General features: G+C 44.1%; 1 protein-coding gene across 8 annotated transcripts in view; it reads right to left on the bottom strand.

Annotated features, from left to right (window-relative positions):
* Positions 1-22988, bottom strand: part of LOC112247942 (serine/threonine-protein kinase DCLK1-like) — a 149203-nt gene that overhangs the window by 51160 nt on the left and 75055 nt on the right. For 7 of the 8 annotated variants that reach the window (XR_006080384.1, XR_006080385.1, XR_006080383.1 and 4 more), the window contains exon 4: positions 10747-10860. Coding sequence is in view for 4 of the 8 variants with exons in the window: in XM_042309209.1 (XP_042165143.1) it covers positions 10747-10860 (114 nt within the window). In the remaining 4 variants the exon portion in view is untranslated. Of the gene's footprint in view, positions 1-995; positions 1115-10746; positions 10861-22988 lie in introns of those variants that run through there. The other variant, XM_042309211.1, reaches the window with a different exon arrangement.

The raw sequence follows: 22988 nt of genomic DNA on the forward strand, positions 1-22988 counted from the left end.
TAAAAACTAGAAATGTCTGTAAAAACACTACAGTAAATACTACAGTAAACACTACAGTAAACACTACAGTAAATACTATAGTAAATACTACAGCTACGTCTGTAAAAACACTACAGTAAACACTACAGTAAACACTACAGTAAATACTATAGTAAATACTACATTCATGTCTGTAAAAACACTACAGTAAATTCTACAGTCATGTCAGTCTCCCCCAACTACCACTATACGCAGCCCACCTCCCAAATCTCCCACCTCTCCCCCAACTGCCCATAAACCAAGCCCATCTCCTGGGGCCATGCAACTAGTTCAGTTACACGAAGTAGAAGAAGACCTTACTGGGGAAAAGGTCTCACTCAGAGACACAGAGTGCGATATCGCCTGTCCTTGTCTTGGGGGAATTATATCTTGATAAACATCCATAGACTACACAAAAACCTAGTTCATTAATGGTTCACTGTATAAATATCAACACTAACAGTCTTTATTTAATCCAGAACGTTGCTATTGTATATTTAATGTAAATGTAAATAACCCAGAGCAAATCCAGCATCACCATTACAAAACCACTGGAGCTCATTCTGTCTTTCTCTCAACCAACCACGCGAATATCCACTTCCTTTATATTATTATCACCTTCTAAAGAGCATATTTAACTGAGAAAATAACAGACACAACCAAAAGCCTCATTCCGTTACGAGTCCGTCCGTCAGCGTTAAGAAACTCTCTTGGGGAACAACGTCGAGAAAAGAAAGCTGTAAAACTTTCGCGGCATCATTTCGACCTAATTGTGAGTTAAAATATCCAATCAAATTGTATTTGTCTTCGTAAAACAACAGGTGTAGACTAACAGTCAAATGTTTACTTTCAATGCAGAGAGAAAGAAAATAGAGAAATAATTGCAAATGAATAACACCTAATAATAAGAGTTCTAATGAATAAAAACAATGAGGAGTGATAACTTGGAAGTAGAAAGAGAAATAGAGACGCCCTACCTTGGACTTCACGCATGATGAAAACACAGTGTTTCTCCGAACACAGACAGAGGAAGCAAAAGGAGAGAGAGCGGAACCTTGAATGGGATAGCGAGCCGGAGCACGCAGTACACTACACATTTTACCAAGCGCTCATAGGTGGGAGGGCTGCTTACGTAACTATGACAGCACCAGTGCCAGTGTTTTACAGTGTGGGGAGGGGTGGGGGCTGTGTTTCCCATAGCAATAAAGCCCTTTGAATTGAATTGAGCGCGAGACGGAGGAGCAACCTCAAGAGAGAGAGTGAGTTGTTGAGAGCGAGCATTATTACCATGATACATCTGGCATCATGATACATCTGGCATCATGACATATCTGGCATTATAAATATGATACATCTGACATTATTAATATGATACATCTGGCATTGTTAATGTGATACATCTGGCATCATTAACATGATACATCTGGTGTCATGATACATCTGGCATCATTAACATGATACATCTGGCATCATGATACATCTGGCATCATGATACATCTGGCATCATTAACATGATACATCTGGCGCCATGATACATCTGGCATCATGATACATCTGGAGTCACGATACATCTGGCATCATTAAAATGATACATCTGGCATTATTAATATGATACATCTGGCATCATGATACATCTGGCATTATTAATGTGATACATCTGTCATTATTAATATGATACAGCTGTCATTATTAATATGATACATCTGGCATTATTAATATGATACATCTGGCATCATTAATATGATACATCTGGCATCATTAATGTGATACATCTGTCATTATTAATATGATACAGCTGTCATTATTAATATGATACATCTGGCATCATTAATATGACACATCTGGCATCATTAATATGACACATCTGGCATCATTCATATGATACATCTGGCATCATTAATATGATACATCTGGCATCATGATACATCTGGCATTATTAACATGATACATCTGTCATTATTAATATTATACATCTGGCATCATTAATATGATACATCTGGCACCATGATACATCTGGCATTATTAACATGATACATCTGGCAACATGATACATCTGGCACCATGATAAATCTGGCAATATTAACATGATACATCTGGCACCATGATACATCTGGCATCATTAACATGATACATCTGGCACCATGATAAATCTGGCACCATGATACATCTGGCATCATGATACATCTTGAAAGGCGACAGAGACATGCAGTTACAGTATATTGTTGCCAGCGGTTGGTTGGTGAGTCAGTGAAGCGGCATAACAGATTTATATTTAGCATGGTCTCCTCTCCTCTCCCACTATGAGGGCCAATGTAGGGCACAGGATTACAGGAGGGACAACATCTATGGCTAAGTCCCAAATGGCATCCTATTCCTAGTAAAGAGTAGTGCACTAAATAGAGAAGAGAGAGAGAAGAGGGATAGAGAGAGAGACAGAGACAGAGACAGAGACAGCGGCGTAGAGAGGGATAGAGAGAGGAATAGAGAGAGGTGAGAGGGGAAGAAAATGAGCAGAAAGGAGAGGAGAGAATGTGTGGATGAAAGAGTTGGTTTCTCAGTATAAGTTTGGGTCAATGTTCAACATCCTCAGCTCAGAACAGAACAACACAACAACACAACCATTCATGTAGAGGTGTCTGACTCGAGTCACAAATTTCATGACTTGAGAACCTACCTGATAGAAAATAAAAATAACTTAGAAATTTGACTTGGATTTGAAGACCCGGGACTCAACTTTGACTTGAGACGATCTGGCCACGATTGGTATCGTTTTGTCATTTTGTGGATTCGGCTATTCACCACGCAGACAGAGACAAATCTATTTCGCAACAAGCCGCCTTCACTCATGCTGCTAAACTTACCCTCGTAAAACTGACTATCCTACCGATCCTCGACCTCGGTGATGTCATCTACAAAATAGCTTCCAATACTCTACTCAGCAAACCGGATGCAGTTTATCACAGTGCCATCCGTTTTGTTACTAAAGCACCTTATACCACCCACCACTGCGACCTGTATGCTCTAGTCGGCTGGCCCTCGCTACATATTCCTCGCCAGACCCACTGGCTCCAGGTCATCTATAAGTCTTTGCTAGGTAAAACCCCACCTTATGTCAGCTCACTGGTCACCATAGCAACACCTAGCACGCGCTCCAGCCGGTATATTTCACTGGTCATCCCCAAAGCCAACACCTGCTTTGGCCGCTTTTCCTTCCAGTTCTCTGCTGCCAATGACTGGAACGAATTGCAAAAATCACTGAAGCTGGAGACTTACATCTCCCTCACTAAGTTTAAGCATCAGCTGTTAGAGCAGCTTACTGATCATTGCACCTGTACATAGCCCATCTGTAAATAGCCCATCCAACTGCTTCATCCCCATATTGTTATTTTGTTTTTTTTTCTCCTTTTGCACCCCAGTATCTCTACTTGCACATTCATCTTCTGCACATCTACCATTCCAGTGTTTAATTGCTAAATTGTAATTATTTCACCACTACGGCCTATTTATTGCCTTACCTCCCTAAATCTTACTACATTTGCACACACTGTGTATATACATTTTTTTCTATTTTGTTATTGACTGTACATTTGTTTATCCGATGTGTAACTCTGTGTTGTTTGTGTCGCACTGCTTTGCTTTATCTTGGCCAGGTCGCATTTGTAAATGAGAACTTGTTCTCAACTGACCTACCTGGTTAAATTAAGGCGAATTATATACATTGTTCTAAAGAGAGATAGTACCTGAGAATGAAAAACATGACTTGAAATATAACCTGAGAATGGAACTCAGTTCCTAGAATCTGTTACCATTCTACCTGTCTGACACATGTCTGTAGATACCCAATCAGAAGGCAGTACCCTCTGTCTCAGTGTTCCGTCAAACTGCTAAACAGGAAGTCAGTTCCATATATGGTCGTTGTTATTGTTTCCACCGCATGCTGTGTCTGCTCCTTGTTTCCACAGCAACCAGGTCTCTTTCTCCCACTCGCTCTGTTACACACACACTGACTCTCAAACAGCTGTCTCCTCGGAAACGGTTTCTGCCAATCGTATTCCAGATGATGAATCGCTCCCTTCAACCTCTTCAACTATGTAGATGATCAGAACATCTCACAGAACCTACTACTCTACTACTCTACTACTCTACTACCCTACTACTGTCTGTCTGTCTGTCTGTCTGTCTGTCTGTCTGTCTGTCTGTCTGTCTGTCTGTCTGTCTGTCTGTCTGTCTGTCTGTCTGTCTGTCTGTCTGTCTGTCTGTCTGTCTGTCTGTCTGTCTCTCTCTCTCGCAGTCTGTCTGTCTGTCTGTCTGTCTGTCTGTCTGTCTGTCTGTCTGTCTGTCTGTCTGTCTGTCTGTCTGTCTGTCTGTCTGTCTCTCTGTCTGTCTGTCTGTCTGTCTGTCTGTCTGTCTGTCTGTCTGTCTGTCTGTCTGTCTGTGTCTGTCTGTCTGTCTGTCTGTCTGTCTGTCTGTCTGTCTGTCTGTCTGTGTCTGTCTCTCTGTCTGTCAGTCTGTCTGTCTGTCTGTCTGTGTCTGTCTGACAGTCTGTCTGTCTGTCTGGTTGTCTCGCAGTCTCTCTCGCAGTCTGTCTGTCTGTCTGTCTGTCTGTCTGTCTGTCTGTCTGTGTCTGTCTCTCTCGCAGTCTGTCTGGTCTCTCTCGCAGTCTGTCAGTCTGTCTGTCTGTCTGTCTGTGTCAGTCTGTCTGTCTGTCTGTCTGTCTGACAGTCTGTCTGTCTGTCTGTGTATGTATTTGTATGTATGTGTATTATCAGCATAGTCAGGAATCTGTTGAAGGGTGAGAAGAAAATTGAAGCACTCAAATCAAAATTAAATGATCATGATCCTACTACACTACTACACTACTACACTATTACCCTACTACACTACTACACTACTACCCTACTACACTACTACACTACTACCCTAATACACTACTACACTACTACCCTACTACACTACTACTCTATTACACTACTACACTACTACCCTACTACACTACTACTCTATTAACCTATTACCCTACTACCCTACTACACTACTACACTACTACCCTACAAACACTACTACCCTACGACACTACTACACTACTACCCTACTACACTACTACACTACTACCCAACTACACTACTACACTACTATAATACTACACTACTACCCTACTACACTACTACTACACAACTACACTACTACACTACTACCCTACTACACTACTACACTACTGCACTACTACCCTACTACACCACTACACTACTACACTACTACACTACTACTCTATTAACCTATTACCCTACTACACTACTACACTACTACACTACTACACTACTACCATACTACACTACTACACTACTACTCTATTAACCTATTACCCTACTACAATACGACTCTATTAACCGATTACCCTACGACACTACTACACTACTACACTACTACACTACTACCATACTACTCTACTACACTACAACCCTACTACTCTACTACACCACTACTCTACTACACTAGACTACTACCCTACTACCCTACTACACTACTACACTACTACTCTACTACACTACTACTCTATTACCCTACTACACTACTACCCTACTACTCTACTACACTACTAATCTATTACACTACTACACTACTACACTACTGCACTACTACACTACTACCCTACTACACTACTACACTACTACCCTACTACACCACTACCCTACTACACTACTACCCTACTGCACTACTACACTACTACACTACTACCATACTACTCTATTAACCTACTACCCTACTACACTACTACACTACTACCCTACTACCCTACTATCCTACTACACTACTACTATATTAACCCACTACTCTACTACCCTACTATCCTACTACACTACTACCATACTACACTACTAACCTACCACACTACTACACTACTACCATACTACCCTACTAACCTACTACCATACTACACTACTAACCTACTACACTACTACACTACTACCATACTACACTACTAACCTAATACACTACTACACTACTATCATACTACACTACTAACCTACTACACTACTAACCTACTACTCTATTACCCTACTAACCTAATACACTACTACACTACTACTCTATTACTCTATTAACCTATTACCCTACTACACTACTACACTACTACACTACTACCCTACTACACTACTACACTACTGCACTACTACCCTACTACACCACTACACTACTACACTACTACACTACTACTCTATTAACCTATTACCCTACTACACTACTACTCTATTAACCTATTACCCTACGACACTACTACACTACTACACTACTACCATACTACTCTACTACACTAGAACCCTACTACACTACTAGACTACTACCCTACTACACTACCACCCTACTACTCTACTACACTACTAATCTATTACCCTACTACACCACTACACTACTACCCTACTACACTACTACACTACTACACTACTACACTACTAGACTACTACCCTACTACAATACTACACTACTACACTACTACACTACTACACTACTACCCTACTACACTACTACCCTACTACACTACTAACCTACCACACTACTACACTACTACCATACTACCCTACTACTCTACTACACCACCACACTACTACACTACTACTCTACTACACTACTAATCTATTACCCTACTACACTACTACACTACTACACTACTGCACTACTACACTACTACCCTACTACACTACTACACTACTACTCTACTACACTACTACCCTACTACACCACTACCCTACTACACTACTACCCTACTGCACTACTAAACTACTACACTACTACACTACTACACTATTAACCTACTACCCTACTACCCTACTACACTACTACACTACTACCATACTACTCTATTAACCTACTACCCTACTACCCTACTACACTACTACCATACTACTCTATTAACCTACTACCCTACTACACTACTACACTACTACCCTACTACCCTACTATCCTACTACACTACTACTATATTAACCCACTACTCTACTACCCTACTATCCTACTACACTACTACCATACTACACTACTAACCTACCACACTACTACACTACTAACCTAATACACTACTACACTACTATCATACTACACTACTACCCTACTACTCTATTACCCTACTAACCTAATACACTGTTACACTACTACTCGATTACTCTATTAACCTACTAACCTACTACACTACTAACCTACTACACTACTAACCTACTACTCTATTACCCTACTAACCTAATACACTACTACACTACTACTCTATTAACCTATTACCCTACTACACTACTACACCACTACACTACTACCATACTACACTACTACACTACTACTCTATTAACCTATTACCCTACTACACTACTACTCTAATAACCTATTACCCTACGACACTACTACCATACTACTCTACTACACTACAACCCTACTACACTACTACACCAGTACACTACTACACTACTACACTACTACCCTACTACACTACTACAATACTACTCTACTACACTACTACACTACTACACTACTACTCTATTACCCTACTACACTACTACCCTACTACTCTACTACACTACTAATCTATTACCCTACTACACTACTGCACTACTACCCTACTACACTACTACACTACTACCATACTACACTACTAACCAACCACACTACTACAATACTACCCTACTACTCTACTACACCACTACACTACTAGACTACTACCCTACTACAATACTACACTACTACTCTACTACACTACTACTCTACTAGACTACTACTCTATTACCCTACTACACTACTACCCTACTACTCTACTACACTACTAATCTATTACCCTACTACACTACTACACTACTACACTACTACACTACTGCACTACTACACTACTACACTACTACCCTACTACTCTACTACACTACTAATCTATTACCCTACTACACTACTACACTACTACACTACTACCCTACTACTATATTAACCTACTACCCTACTACCCTACTACACTACTACCATACTACTCTATTAACCTACTACCCTACTACACTACTACACTACTACACTACTACCCTACTACCCTACTACACTACTACTATATTAACACACTACTCTACTACCCTACTACACTACTACCATGCTACACTACTAACCTACCACACTACTACCATACTACACTACTAACCTACCACACTACTACACTACTACCATACTACCCTACTAACCTACTACCATATTACACTACTAACCTACTACACTACTACCATACTACACTACTAACCTAATACACTACTACACTACTATCATACTACACTACTAACCTACTAACCTACTACACTACTACCCTATTACTCTATTACCCTACTAACCTACTACACTGCTACACTACTACTCGATTACTCTATTAACCTACTAACCTACTACACTACTACACTACTACACTACTACTCTATTACCCTACTAACCTACTACACTACTACCCAACTACTCTATTACCCTACTAACCTACTACACTACTACACTACTCCTCTTTTACTCTATTAACCTACTAACCTACTACACTACTACCCTACTCCCATACTACTCTATTACCCTACTACACTACTACCATACTACTCTATTACCCTACTACACTACTACACTACTACCCTACTACCCTACTACTCTATTACCCTACTACTCTATTACCATACTACCATATTACCCTACTACTCTATTACACTACTACTCTATTACTCTACTACTCTACTACTCTACTCCACTGCTACTCTACTACACTACTACTCTATTACCCTACTGCTCTATTACCCTACTACTCTACTACTCTATTACCCTACTACCCTACTACTCTATTACCCCACTACCATACTACCCTACTACTCTTCTACTCTACTACCCTACTACTCTACAATTCTACTAATCTACTACTCTACTACTGTACTACCCTACTACTCTACTACCCTACTACTCTACTACCCTACTACTCTACTACTCTACTACCCTACTACTCTACTACTCTACTACTCTACTACACTATACCACATTATTTAGTCACATAAACTGAGACTATTTTAGTTTTAGCAACCAGGAAATGGAAGAGTGATTTCTGCATAGTTCATCTTTAATTCTCACTCATCCACACTAAGACACATGAACTAAGGCTCTTTGTCCACTGAGGAGAACATGTTAAGGTTCAGCTAGGTTCAGGTAGTTCAGCTAGGTTCAGCTAGGTTCAGGTAGTTCAGGTAGTTCAGCTAGGTTCAGCTAGGTTCAGGTAGTTCAGGTGGTTCAGCTAGGTTCAGGTAGTTCAGCTAGGTTCAGCTAGGTTCAGGTAGTTCAACTAGGTTCAGCTAGATTCAGGTAGGTTCAGCTAGGTTCAGCTAGGTTCAGGTAGTTCAGCTAGGTTCAGCTAGATTCAGTTAGGTTCAGCTAGGTTCAGCTAGGTTCAGCTAGGTTCAGGTAGTTCAGCTAGGTTCAGGTAGTTTAGCTAGGTTTAGCTAGGTTCAGGTAGTTCAGCTAGGTTCAGCTAGGTTCAGGTAGGTTCAGGTAGATTCAGCTAGGTTCAGGTAGTTCAGCTAGGTTAAGCTAGATTCAGCTAGGTTCAGCTAGGTTCAGGTACGTTCAGCTAGATTCAGGTAGGTTCAGCTAGGTTGGTAGTTCAGCTAGGTTCAGCTAGGTTCGGGTAGTTCAGGTGGTTCAGGTAGGTTCAGGTAGGTTCAGCTAGGTTCAGGTAGGTTCAGCTAGATTCAGCTAGGTTCAGGTACATGTTAAGGGTCAGCTAGGTTCAGGTAGTTCAGGTAGGTTCAGCTAGTTCAGCTAGGTTCAGGTAGTTCAGCTAGGTTCAGCTAGGTTCAGGTAGGCTCAGGTAGTTCAGCTAGTTTCAGGTAGGTTCAGGTAGGTTCAGATAGTTCAGCTAGGTTCAGGTAGGTTCAGGTAGTTCAGCTAGGTTCAGGTAGGTTCAGGTAGTTCAGCTAGGTTCAGGTAGGTCAGCTAGGTTCAGGTAGGCTCAGCTAGGTTCAGCTAGGTTCAGGTAGTTCAGCTAGGTTCAGCTAGGTTCAGGTAGTTCAGCTAGGTTCAGCTAGGTTCAGCTAGGTTCAGCTAGTTCAGCTAGGTTCAGCTAGGTTCAGCTAGGTTCAGCTAGGTTCAGCTAGGTTCAGGTAGTTCAGCTAGGTTCAGTAGGTTCAGCTAGGTTCAGCTAGGTTCAGCTAGGTTCAGCTAGGTTCAGCTAGGTTCAGGTAGGTTCAGCTAGGTTCAGGTAGTTCAGCTAGGTTCAGGTAGTTCAGCTAGGTTCAGCTAGGTTCAGGTAGGTTCAGCTAGGTTCAGGTAGGTTCAGGTAGGTTCAGGTAGGTTCAGCTAGGTTCAGCTAGGTTCAGCTAGGTTCAGCTAGGTTCAGGTAGGTTCAGGTAGGTTCAGCTAGGTTCAGGTAGGTTCAGGTAGGTTCAGCTAGGTTCAGGTAGTTCAGCTAGGTTCAGCTAGGTTCAGCTAGGTTCAGGTAGTTCAGGTAGTTCAGGTAGGTTCAGCTAGGTTCAGCTAGGTTCAGGTAGTTCAGTGAATTTCCATCTGGACTGCCCCTGTTTGAAGCATTTACTGATAACAAAACAAATTAGAATCACATGAACAAAACAGAGTGTGTGTGTGTGTTGTGTGTGTGTGTGTTGTGTGTGTGTGTGTGTGTGTGTGTGTGTGTGTGTATGTGTGTGTGTGTGTGTATGTGTGTGTGTGTGTGTGTGTGTGTGTGTGTTCCAGTCTTACCGGAGCCTGCGGGGGACTTGCTGCCTCTTGACAGGCCCATGGAGCGCGGAGAACCACGGCTGGTCACAGGGGCGGACATTTTACCAAAGACCACTGACTTCATCACACGACACTCTGGAACAGCAGGAGTAGAGAAAAGATGATCGAGACTAGTATTAGTTACCCTTCAGTGCCTTGATCAAGGGGCACAATGGCAGCAGATAGATTCTGCTTCCCTCCTGCATTGTCATTTCCTTTAATGTTATTCACTCACCAGACCGTTGTTTTGATAAGTTTGTATGTGAATTAGAGTGTGTAGGGTGCATACGTAGTCTGTCGCATGGTATCTTGGTAAAACGCCCATTTGATATTTACTCAGTACAGTCTGTAACAGTCTGCTGTTAATGATAATGCAGAGGATTCTAGCCAATTGTAAAATGTTCCAGTTTTTATTAATTTAGTAGAGTGAGTTAGGTCTGCTCTATACCAAATTATCATACCCTCTGAGTCCCTCCCTTTTTCACACCTGGTATATTGGTGGATGGGACACACCTGGCATATTGGTGGATGGGACACACCTGGTATATTGGTGGATGGGACACACCTGGTATATTGGTGGGTGGGACACACCTGGTATATTGGTGGGTGGGACACACCTGGTATATTGGTGGATGGGACACACCTGGTATATTGGTGGATGGGACACACCTGGTATATTGGTGGATGAGACACACCTGGTATATTGGTGGGTGGGACACACCTGGTATATTGGTGGATGAGACACACCTGGTATATTGGTGGATGAGACACACCTGGTATATTGGTGGGTGGGACACACCTGGTATATTGGTTGATGGGACACACCTGGTATATTGGTGGATGGGACACACCTGGTATATTGGTGGATGGGACACACCTGGTATATTGGTGGATGGGACACACCTGGTATATTGGTGGATGGGACACACCTGGTATATTGGTGGATGGGACACACCTGGTATATTGGTGGATGGGACACACCTGGTATATTGGTGGATGGGACACACCTGGTATATTGGTGGATGGGACTAGGTAGGACAGTTTGGGAGCTACAGAACCTCTGAATTCAGACTTATATCTTTTAATCAACTGTACAGAAGGGACACGGAAAAGCACAGAGGGAGTTACACTCTACGCACTTAGCGACAATGACAATACAATAACACACATGGGGGGCTGAGAGAAGTGAATTGGCAGTCAGGCTTTTGTCCTGACTCCTACACACTATGAGATGGATCAGGAGGGGATGTCAGCTAGTGTCACATCATCACTTCTCCCCACTGAGAGAGACAGAGAGAGAGACAAGGAGAGAGACAGAGAGAGAGAGACAGAGAGAGAGAGGTCATGAGGAAATTAGCTCCTGCATTTTTCAGCATGTTCTTAAAAAATATATAGATTTATAGTTCGATAAACTCTACGACATAACCCTCACTCCAAATCAAAACTCAAAACCTACCGCCTGATTTTGGATGGAATTACAGAATCACCTGGAAGGTTTACAACTACTTAAGATTATTATTCCAACGCTACACAGCAAACGCTCTGGAAAACAACAGAGACACTTGACACGCCATCCAACCTGGAACTGAGTGAGTAATGTTTAGTCTGAAACTATATTCTATTTCCAAAAGCCAAGAAGAAAAATACATTATAAGAACTGAATGCTAAATTAAGGTTGCCTTGATACAACTTGGATTAGTTCTGAGAGGTGTCAAAGCCCTTTAGCCCAAAAACGTCAGGAGAGTCGCATAGTCTACTCCAACCAAATGGAGAGGCCTTAGAAGCTCCCTCCCGCTGTTCAGAGGTCATTAAAATACAGTACCCAGTGTATGTAAAGAATGATAAGGCAAGAAAAGATCACAAAATGAAGCCCCTTATGGAAAATCAAGAGACACTTTTTGCTGACTATTACAAAAATGGGAACATCAGCAACCTTATCTTCCACACAAACCATCCCCTGGCATGGCACAGTGCTATATTAACACACTACCCCTCTGTTAAGAGGGGGGGGGGGTGTTACCGAGGGGTGGAAACTCAGGACACTAGACAACGAGGACTCTGAGTCAGCTAATATAAACCTCTATAAGTCCGGAACAGTAATGGTACAGGGTAACCCCAAACAGTTTCAGCTGGACTTTCACCAAATTAAAGAATTAGCCCAGCAGGAGAAGCTCTCCCTTGATAAAGATACCCCCACCCCGAGCAGGTCAGACCAGACGTCTTCATTATATAACCCCACAGATGAACAACCCCCAGTGGACAGTCAACCTCCCAGCACAGAGTACTCGTCCCTTATTGAAATGAAGGATAAATTCACCCAGCTGGAGGTAGGGCAGGTGGAGCTGGAAAAGCAGGTGTTTACACTCCAGTCAGCACAGACCCAGACAACAGTCCAGCACAACAACACCCCCATAACCAGACCCGGAGAGCTGGAGGAGGAGAGAGACATATCTGCACTCTGGACTGTGGTGAGACAACTACAACAGGAGAAAGAGCAGGAGGTGTCACGCTCTGATCTGTTTCACCTGTCCTTGTGATTGTCTCCACCCCATCCAGGTGTCGCTGATTTCCCCCAGTGTATTTATCCCTGTGTTTCCTGTCTCTCTGTGCCAGTGTATTTATCCCTGTGTTTCCTGTCTCTCTGTGCCAGTGTATTTATCCCTATGTTTCCTGTCTCTCTGTGCCAGTGTATTTATCCCTGTGTTTCCTGTCTCTCTGTACCAGTGTATTTATCCCTGTGTTTCCTGTCTCTCTGTCCCAGTGTATTTATCCCTGTGTTTCCTGTCTCTCTGTACCAGTGTATTTATCTCTGTGTTTCCTGTCTCTCTGTCCCAGTGTATTTATCCCTGTGTTTCCTGTCTCTCTGTGACAGTGTATTTATCCCTGTGTTTCCTGTCTCTCTGTGCCAGTGTATTTATCCCTGTGTTTCCTGTCTCTCTGTGCCAGTGTATTTATCCCTGTGTTTCCTGTCTCTCTGTGCCAGTGTATTTATCCCTGTGTTTCCTGTCTCCCTGTGACAGTGTATTTATCCCTGTGTTTCCTGTCTCTCTGTGACAGTGTATTTATCCCTGTGTTTCCTGTCTCTCTGTACCAGTGTATTTATCCCTGTGTTTCCTGTCTCTCTGTACCAGTGTATTTATCCCTGTGTTTCCTGTCTCTCTGTGCCAGTGTATTTATCCCTGTGTTTCCTGTCTCTCTGTGCCAGTGTATTTATCCCTGTGTTTCCTGTCTCTCTGTACCAGTGTATTTATCTCTGTGTTTCCTGTCTCTCTGTCCCAGTGTATTTATCCCTGTGTTTCCTGTCTCTCTGTGACAGTGTATTTATCCCTGTGTTTCCTGTCTCTCTGTGCCAGTGTATTTATCCCTGTGTTTCCTGTCTCTCTGTGCCAGTGTATTTATCCCTGTGTTTCCTGTCTCTCTGTGCCAGTGTATTTATCCCTGTGTTTCCTGTCTCTCTGTGACAGTGTATTTATCCCTGTGTTTCCTGTCTCTCTGTGACAGTGTATTTATCCCTGTGTTTCCTGTCTCTCTGTACCAGTGTATTTATCCCTCTGTTTCCTGTCTCTCTGTGCCAGTGTATTTATCCCTGTGTTTCCTGTCTCTCTGTACCAGTGTATTTATCCCTGTGTTTCCTGTCTCTCTGTGTCAGTGTATTTATCCCTGTGTTTCCTGTCTCTCTGTACCAGTGTATTTATCCCTGTGTTTCCTGTCTCTCTGTACCAGTGTATTTATCCCTGTGTTTCCTGTCTCTCTGTACCAGTGTATTTATCCCTGTGTTTCCTGTCTCTCTGTACCAGTGTATTTATCCCTGTGTTTCCTGTCTCTCTGTAACAGTGTATTTATCCCTGTGTTTCCTGTCTCTCTGTACCAGTGTATTTATCCCTGTGTTTCCTGTCTCTCTGTGCCAGTGTATTTATCCCTGTGTTTCCTGTCTCTCTGTACCAGTGTATTTATCCCTGTGTTTCCTGTCTCTCTGTGCCAGTGTATTTATCCCTGTGTTTCCTGTCTCTCTGTACCAGTGTATTTATCCCTGTGTTTCCTGTCTCTCTGTACCAGTGTATTTATCCCTGTGTTTCCTGTCTCTCTGTACCAGTGTATTTATCCCTGTGTTTCCTGTCTCTCTGTACCAGTGTATTTATCCCTGTGTTTCCTGTCTCTCTGTGCCAGTGTATTTATCCCTGTGTTTCCTGTCTCTCTGTACCAGTGTATTTATCCCTGTGTTTCCTGTCTCTCTGTGCCAGTGTATTTATCCCTGTGTTTCCTGTCTCTCTGTACCAGTGTATTTATCCCTGTGTTTCCTGTCTCTCTGTACCAGTGTATTTATCCCTGTGTTTCCTGTCTCTCTGTACCAGTGTATTTATCCCTGTGTTTCCTGTCTCTCTGTACCAGTGTATTTATCCCTGTGTTTCCTGTCTCTCTGTACCAGTGTATTTATCCCTGTGTTTCCTGTCTCTCTGTGCCAGCGTATTTATCCCTGTGTTTCCTGTCTCTCTGTACCAGTGTATTTATCCCTGTGTTTCCTGTCTCTCTGTGACAGTGTATTTATCCCTGTGTTTCCTGTCTCTCTGTACCAGTGTATTTATCCCTGTGTTTCCTGTCTCTCTGTGACAGTGTATTTATCCCTGTGTTTCCTGTCTCTCTGTGCCAGTGTATTTATCCCTGTGTTTCCTGTCTCTCTGTACCAGTGTATTTATCCCTGTGTTTCCTGTCTCTCTGTCCCAGTGTATTTATCCCTGTGTTTCCTGTCTCTCTGTGCCAGTGTATTTATCCCTGTGTTTCCTGTCTCTCTGTGCCAGTGTATTTATCCCTGTGTTTCCTGTCTCTCTGTACCAGTGTATTTATCTCTGTGTTTCCTGTCTCTCTGTCCCAGTGTATTTATCCCTGTGTTTCCTGTCTCTCTGTGACAGTGTATTTATCCCTGTGTTTCCTGTCTCTCTGTGCCAGTGTATTTATCCCTGTGTTTCCTGTCTCTCTGTGCCAGTGTATTTATCCCTGTGTTTCCTGTCTCTCTGTGCCAGTGTATTTATCCCTGTGTTTCCTGTCTCTCTGTGACAGTGTATTTATCCCTGTGTTTCCTGTCTCTCTGTGACAGTGTATTTATCCCTGTGTTTCCTGTCTCTCTGTACCAGTGTATTTATCCCTGTGTTTCCTGTCTCTCTGTGCCAGTGTATTTATCCCTGTGTTTCCTGTCTCTCTGTACCAGTGTATTTATCCCTGTGTTTCCTGTCTCTCTGTACCAGTGTATTTATCCCTGTGTTTCCTGTCTCTCTGTGCCAGTGTATTTATCCCTGTGTTTCCTGTCTCTCTGTACCAGTGTATTTATCTCTGTGTTTCCTGTCTCTCTGTCCCAGTGTATTTATCCCTGTGTTTCCTGTCTCTCTGTGACAGTGTATTTATCCCTGTGTTTCCTGTCTCTCTGTGCCAGTGTATTTATCACTGTGTTTCCTGTCTCTCTGTGCCAGTGTATTTATCCCTGTGTTTCCTGTCTCTCTGTACCAGTGTATTTATCCCTGTGTTTCCTGTCTCTCTGTGACAGTTTATTTATCCCTGTGTTTCCTGTCTCTCTGTGACAGTGTATTTATCCCTGTGTTTCCTGTCTCTCTGTACCAGTGTATTTATCCCTGTGTTTCCTGTCTCTCTGTACCAGTGTATTTATCCCTGTGTTTCCTGTCTCTCTGTACCAGTGTATTAAATCCCTGTGTTTCCTGTCTCTCTGTACCAGTGTATTTATCCCTGTGTTTCCTGTCTCTCTGTACCAGTGTATTTATCCCTGTGTTTCCTGTCTCTCTGTGCCAGTGTATTTATCCCTGTGTTTCCTGTCTCTCTGTGCCAGTGTATTAAATCCCTGTGTTTCCTGTCTCTCTGTGACAGTGTATTTATCCCTGTGTTTCCTGTCTCTCTGTGCCAGTGTATTTATCCCTGTGTTTCCTGTCTCTCTGTACCAGTGTATTTATCCCTGTGTTTCCTGTCTCCCTGTCCCAGTGTATTTATCACTGTGTTTCCTGTCTCTCTGTGCCAGTGTATTTATCTCTCTGTTTCATGTCTCTCTGTACCAGTTTGTCTTGTATGTTTTTCCAAGTCAACCAGCGTTTTTCCCCCATTCTCCTGCTTTTTGCTATTCTCCTTTTTCTAGTCCTCCAGGTTTTGACCCTTGCCTGTTTCTGGACTCTGTACCCGCCTGCCTGCCTGACCGTTCTGCCTGTCCTGACCCCGAGTCTGCCTGACCATTCTGCCTGTCCTGACCCCGAGTCTGCCTGACCTTTCTGCCTGTCTGCCACTCGGTACCTCCTGGACTCTGATCTGGTTTTGACCTTTTGCCTGTCCATGACCATTCTCTTGCCTACTCCTTTTTGATTAATAAACATTGTAAGACTCCAACCAGCTGCCTCCTGTGTCTGCATCTGGGTCTCGCCTTGTGTCATGATAGCAGGAGAAGAACAGAGCACTAGAGGAGAGTATCAGACTGCTGGAGGAGAAGGTGAGGGGGACGGCGTGTGACAGAGAACAACCCATTAGAGACCTGGCCACCCCCACAGAGAAGACAGCAGAACAGCCCACCTCAGCTCCCGACAACATCGACATCACAGCAGAACAGACAAATGAAGAACCCCAAGCCCAGGTGACCTCACCCCCTCTGACCACCCCCCCTGTCAGCCACCCTGATAGCCCAGCGAGACACTCTCTCAGACCTGCAAGATACCACCCCCCTGGACCTACACATATAGGCTCCATGCCGAGAGGACCTACATCCAGACCACAGCACCGCCAGCCGCATCCACATCCCCAGCCCAATCAATCAACACCCCCCCCCAAGTCAACCATGCCCAAACCCCATGTACCAGATGCTCAGCAGGCTCTGCTCACACGTACTGGCCAAACCACATGACCAACAACATTGGACACTTTATGGAACACAAAGCCTTCACTATCTCATCCTGGAATTTCCAAGGTCTGAGGTCATCTGCCTTTGGCCTAAAGAGCAGGAACCCGGACTTCACCAAAGAAATCAGAAATACAGACGATATCATCCTAAAAGAAAACATGGTTGAGGAGATGGACCCACTGGTTGCCCTCTAGGTTACAGAGAGCTGGTAGTCCCATCCACCAAACTACCAGGTGGGTGGTATAGAGGAGACGGACCTGCTAGTTGTCCTCTAGGTTACAGAGAGCTGGTAGTCCCATCCACCAAACTACCAGGTGGGTGGTATAGAGGAGACGGACCTGCTAGTTGTCCTCTAGGTTACAGAGAGCTGGTAGTCCCATCCACCAAACTACCAGGTGTGTGGTATAGAGGAGATGGACCCACTGGTTGCCCTCTAGGTTACAGAGAGCTGGTAGTCCCATCCACCAAACTACCAGGTGGGTGGTATAGAGGAGACGGACCTGCTAGTTGTCCTCTAGGTTACAGAGAGCTGGTAGTCCCATCCACCAAACTACCAGGTGGGTGGTATAGAGGAGACGGACCTGCTAGTTGTCCTCTAGGTTACAGAAAGCTGGTAGTCCCATCCACCAAACTACCAGGTGGGTGGTATAGAGGAGACGGACCTGCTAGTTGTCCTCTAGGTTACAGAGAGCTGGTAGTCCCATCCACCAAACTACCAGATGTGTGGTATAGAGGAGATGGACCCACTGGTTGCCCTCTAGGTTACAGAGAGCTGGTAGTCCCATCCACCAAACTACCAGGTGGGTGGTATAGAGGAGACGTACCTGCTAGTTGTCCTCTAGGTTACAGAGAGCTGGTAGTCCCATCCACCAAACTACCAGGTGGGTGGTATAGAGGAGACGGACCTGCTAGTTGTCCTCTAGGTTACAGAGAGCTGGTAGTCCCATCCACCAAACTACCAGGTGTGTGGTATAGAGGAGATGGACCCACTGGTTGCCCCTAGGTTACAGAGAGCTGGTAGTCCCATCCACCAAACTACCAGGTGGGTGGTATAGGTGAGGTGCTAGTTGTCCTCTAGGTTACAGAGAGCTGGTAGTCCCATCCACCAAACTACCAGGTGGGTGGTATAGAGGAGACGGACCTGCTAGTTGTCCTCTAGGTTACAGAGAGCTGGTAGTCCCATCCACCAAACTACCAGATGTGTGGTATAGAGGAGATGGACCCACTGGTTGCCCTCTAGGTTACAGAGAGCTGGTAGTCCCATCCACCAAACTACCAGGTGGGTGGTATAGAGGAGACGGACCTGCTAGTTGTCCTCTAGGTTACAGAGAGCTGGTAGTCCCATCCACCAAACTACCAGGTGGGTGGTATAGAGGAGATGGACCCACTGGTTGCCCTCTAGGTTACAGAGAGCTGGTAGTCCCATCCACCAAACTACCAGGTGGGTGGTATAGAGGAGATGGACCCACTGGTTGCCCTCTAAGGTTACAGAGAGCTGGTAGTCCCATCCACCAAACTACCAGGTGGGTGGTATAGAGGAGATGGACCCACTGGTTGCCCTCTAAGGTTACAGAGAGCTGGTAGTCCCATCCACCACACTACCAGGTATAGTCATGTTATAGAGGAGATGGACCCACTGGTTACCCTTTAGGTTACAGAGAGCTGGTAGTCCCATCCACCAAACTATCAGGTGGGTGGTATAGAGGAGACGAACCCACTGGTTTCCATCTATGTTACAGAGAGCTGGTAGTCCCATCCACCAAACTATCAGGTGGGTGGTATAGAGGAGACGAACCCACTGGTTTCCATCTATGTTAAAGAGAGCTGGTAGTCCCATCCACCACACTACCAGGTGGGTGGTATAGAGGAGATGAGTCCACTGGTTTCCATCTATGTTACAGAGAGCTGGGAGTCCCATCCACCACACTACCAGGTGGGTGGTATAGAGGAGACGAACCCACTGGTTTCCATCTATGTTAAAGAGAGCTGGTAGTCCCATCCACCACACTACCAGTGGTGAAACAGGGAAGGGACTCAGGGGGTATGCTAATTTGCTATAGAGCAGACCTAACTCACTCCATTAAATTAATCAAAACAGGAACATTCTACATTTGGCTAGAAATTGAAAAGGAAATCATCCTAACAGAGAAAAATGTCCTCCTGTGTGCTACCTATATCCCCCCCACTCGAATCCCCATACTTTAATGAAGACAGCTTCTCCATCCTGGAGGGGGAAATCAATCATTTCCAGGCCCAGGGACATGTACTAGTCTGTGGCAACCTAAATGCCAGAACCAGACAAAAACCTGACACCCTCAGCCCACAGCGGGACAAACATCTGCCTGCAGGTGACAGCATTCCCTCCCAAATATGCCCCCTAGGCACAACTATGACAACATAACCAACAAAAACAGGTCACAACTCCTGCAGCTCTGTCGCACGCTGGGTATGTACATAGTCAACGGTAGGCTTCGAGGGGGCTCCTGTGGTAGGTACACCTATATATCATCTCTTGGCAGTAGTACTGTAGACTAATTTATCACTGACCTCAACCCAGAGTCTCACAGAGCTTTCACAGTCAGCCCACTGACACCCCTATCAGACCACAGCAAAATCACAGTCTACTTGAACAGAGCAATACTCAATCATGAGGCATCAAAGCCAAATGAACTGAGTAATATTAAGAAATGCTATAGGTGGAAGGAAAGTAGTGTGGACACCAACCAAAAAACTATTAGGCAACAACAAATTAAATCCTTCCAGGACAAAACATTACACTGTAATAGTGAAGGTGTAAATGTAACAGTATAACTTTAATCTGTCCCCTCGCCCCGACCCGGGCGCGAACCAGGGACCCTCTGCACACATCAACAACAGTCACCCACGAAGCATCGTTACCCATCGCTCCACAAAAGTCACGGCCCTTGCAGAGCAAGGGGAACCACTACTTCAAGGTCTCAGAGCAAGTGACGTCACCGATTGAAACGCTATTTAGCGCGAACCAACGCTAACTAAGCTAGCCGTTTCACATCCGTTACATCAGCACCACCGCTAACTAAGCTAGCCGTTTCACATCCGTTACATCAGCACCACCGCTAACTAAACTAGCCGTTTCACATCCGTTACATCAGCACCAACGCTAACTAAACTAGCCGTTTCACATCCGTTACATCAGCACCACCGCTAACTAAGCTAGCCGTTTCACATCCGTTACATCAGCACCACCGCTAACTAAGCTAGCCGTTTCACATCCGTTACATCAGCACCAACGCTAACTAAACTAGCCGTTTCACATCCGTTACATCAGCACCACCGCTAACTAAGCTAGCCGTTTCACATCCGTTACATAAATTTGGCAGTAGAATGAATGAATAAAATGAATAACAATGACAAATGGTTTGATGAAGAATGCAAAAATCTAAGAAAGAAATTGAGAAACCTGTCCAACCAAAAACATAGAGACCCAGAAAACCTGAGTCTACGCCTTCACTATGGTGAATCACTAAAACAATACAGAAATACACTACGGAAAAAGAAGGAACAGCATGTCAGAAATCAGCTCAATGTAATTGAAGAATTCACAGACTCTAACCATTTCTGGGAAAATTGGAAAACAATACAAACAACACAAAGAATTATCTATCCAAAATGGAGATGGGTATGGGTAAACCACTTCTCCAATCTTTTTGGCTCTATAACAATGAATAAACAGCAAAAACATAAACATGATCAAATACAAATCTTAGAAGACGACTAGAAACCACTGGATTCTCCAATTACCTTAGAGAGAGAGAGAGAGAGAGAGAGAGACAGAGAGAGAGAGCCAGAGAGAGAGAGAGAGAGAGAGAGAGGGAGAGAGAGAGAGGGAGAGAGAGAGAGAGAGAGGGAGAGAGAGCCAGAGAGAGAGAGAGAGAGAGACAGAGAGAGAGACCGAGAGAGAGACAGAGAGAGAGAGAGAGAGACAGAGAGAGAGAGACAGAGAGACAGAGAGAGAGACAGAGGGAGAGAGACAGAGAGAGAGAGAGAGACAGAGAGAGAGAGAGAGAGAGAGAGAGAGAGAGGGAGAGAGAGAGACAGAGAGAGGGGGAGAGAGAGAGAGAGACAGAGAGAGAGAGGGAGCGAGACAGAGAGAGAGAGAGACAGACAGACAGAGACAGACAGAGAGAGAGAGCCAGAGAGAGAGAGAGAAGAGAGAGAGAGAGAGAGAGAGAGAGAGAGAGTGAGAGAGAGAGGGAGAGAGAGAGAGAGACAGAGAGAGAGAGAGAGAGAGAGAGAGAGAGAGACAGAGAGAGACAGAGAGAGAGAGAGAGAAACATATACTTGATCTTAGAATCAACTATTAAAGACGACCAGAACCCACTGGATTCTCTAATTACCTTGAATGAACTACAGGACAAAATAAAAACCCTCCAACCCAAAAAGGCCTGTGGTGTTGATGGTATCCTCAATGACATTATAAAATATACTGACGACAAATTCCAATTGGCTATACTAAAACTCTTTAACATCATCTTTAACTCTGGCATCTTCCCCAATATTTGGAACCAAGGACTGATCACCCCATTCCACAAAAGTGGAGACAAATTTGACCCCAATAACTACCGGGGGATCTGCGTCAAAAGCAACCTTGGGAAAATCCTCTGCATTATCATTAACAGCAGTTCCGTACATTTCCTCAGTGAAAACAATGTACTGAGCAAATGTCAAATTGGCTTTTTACCAAATTATCGTACAACAGACCACGTCTTCACCCTGCACACCCTAATTGACAAACAAACAAACCAAATGCAAAGTCTTCTCAAGAGCCTTCGACTCAATTTGGCATGAGGGTCAACTATACAAATTGATGGAAAGTAGTGTTGGGGGAAAAACTTACAACATTATAAAATCCATGTACACAAACAACAAGTGTGTGGTCAGAATAGGCAAAAAACACACACATTTCTTCCCACATTGCTGTGGGGTGAGACAGGGATGCAGCTTAAGCCCCACCCTCTTCAACACATACATCAACAAATTGGTGAGGGTTTATATCAGTGAATTGGTGAATGCACAGGAACAGTCTGCAGCACCCGGCCTCACCCTACTAGAATCTGAAGTCAAATGTCTACTGTTTGCTGCAGACCTGGGCCCTGACAGTAAATCTCAGTAAGACCAAAATAATGGTGTTCCAAAAAAGGTCCAGTCTCCAGAACCACAAATACAAATTCCATCTAGACACCGTTGCCCTAGAGCACACAAAAAACGATACATACCTTGGCCTAAACATCAGCGCCACAGGTAACTTCCACAAAGCTGTGTACGATCTGAGAGACAAAGCAAGAAAGGCCTCCTATGCCAT

Source organism: Oncorhynchus tshawytscha, linkage group LG30 (assembly GCF_018296145.1).
Source record: "Oncorhynchus tshawytscha isolate Ot180627B linkage group LG30, Otsh_v2.0, whole genome shotgun sequence".
NCBI lineage: Eukaryota > Metazoa > Chordata > Actinopteri > Salmoniformes > Salmonidae > Oncorhynchus > Oncorhynchus tshawytscha.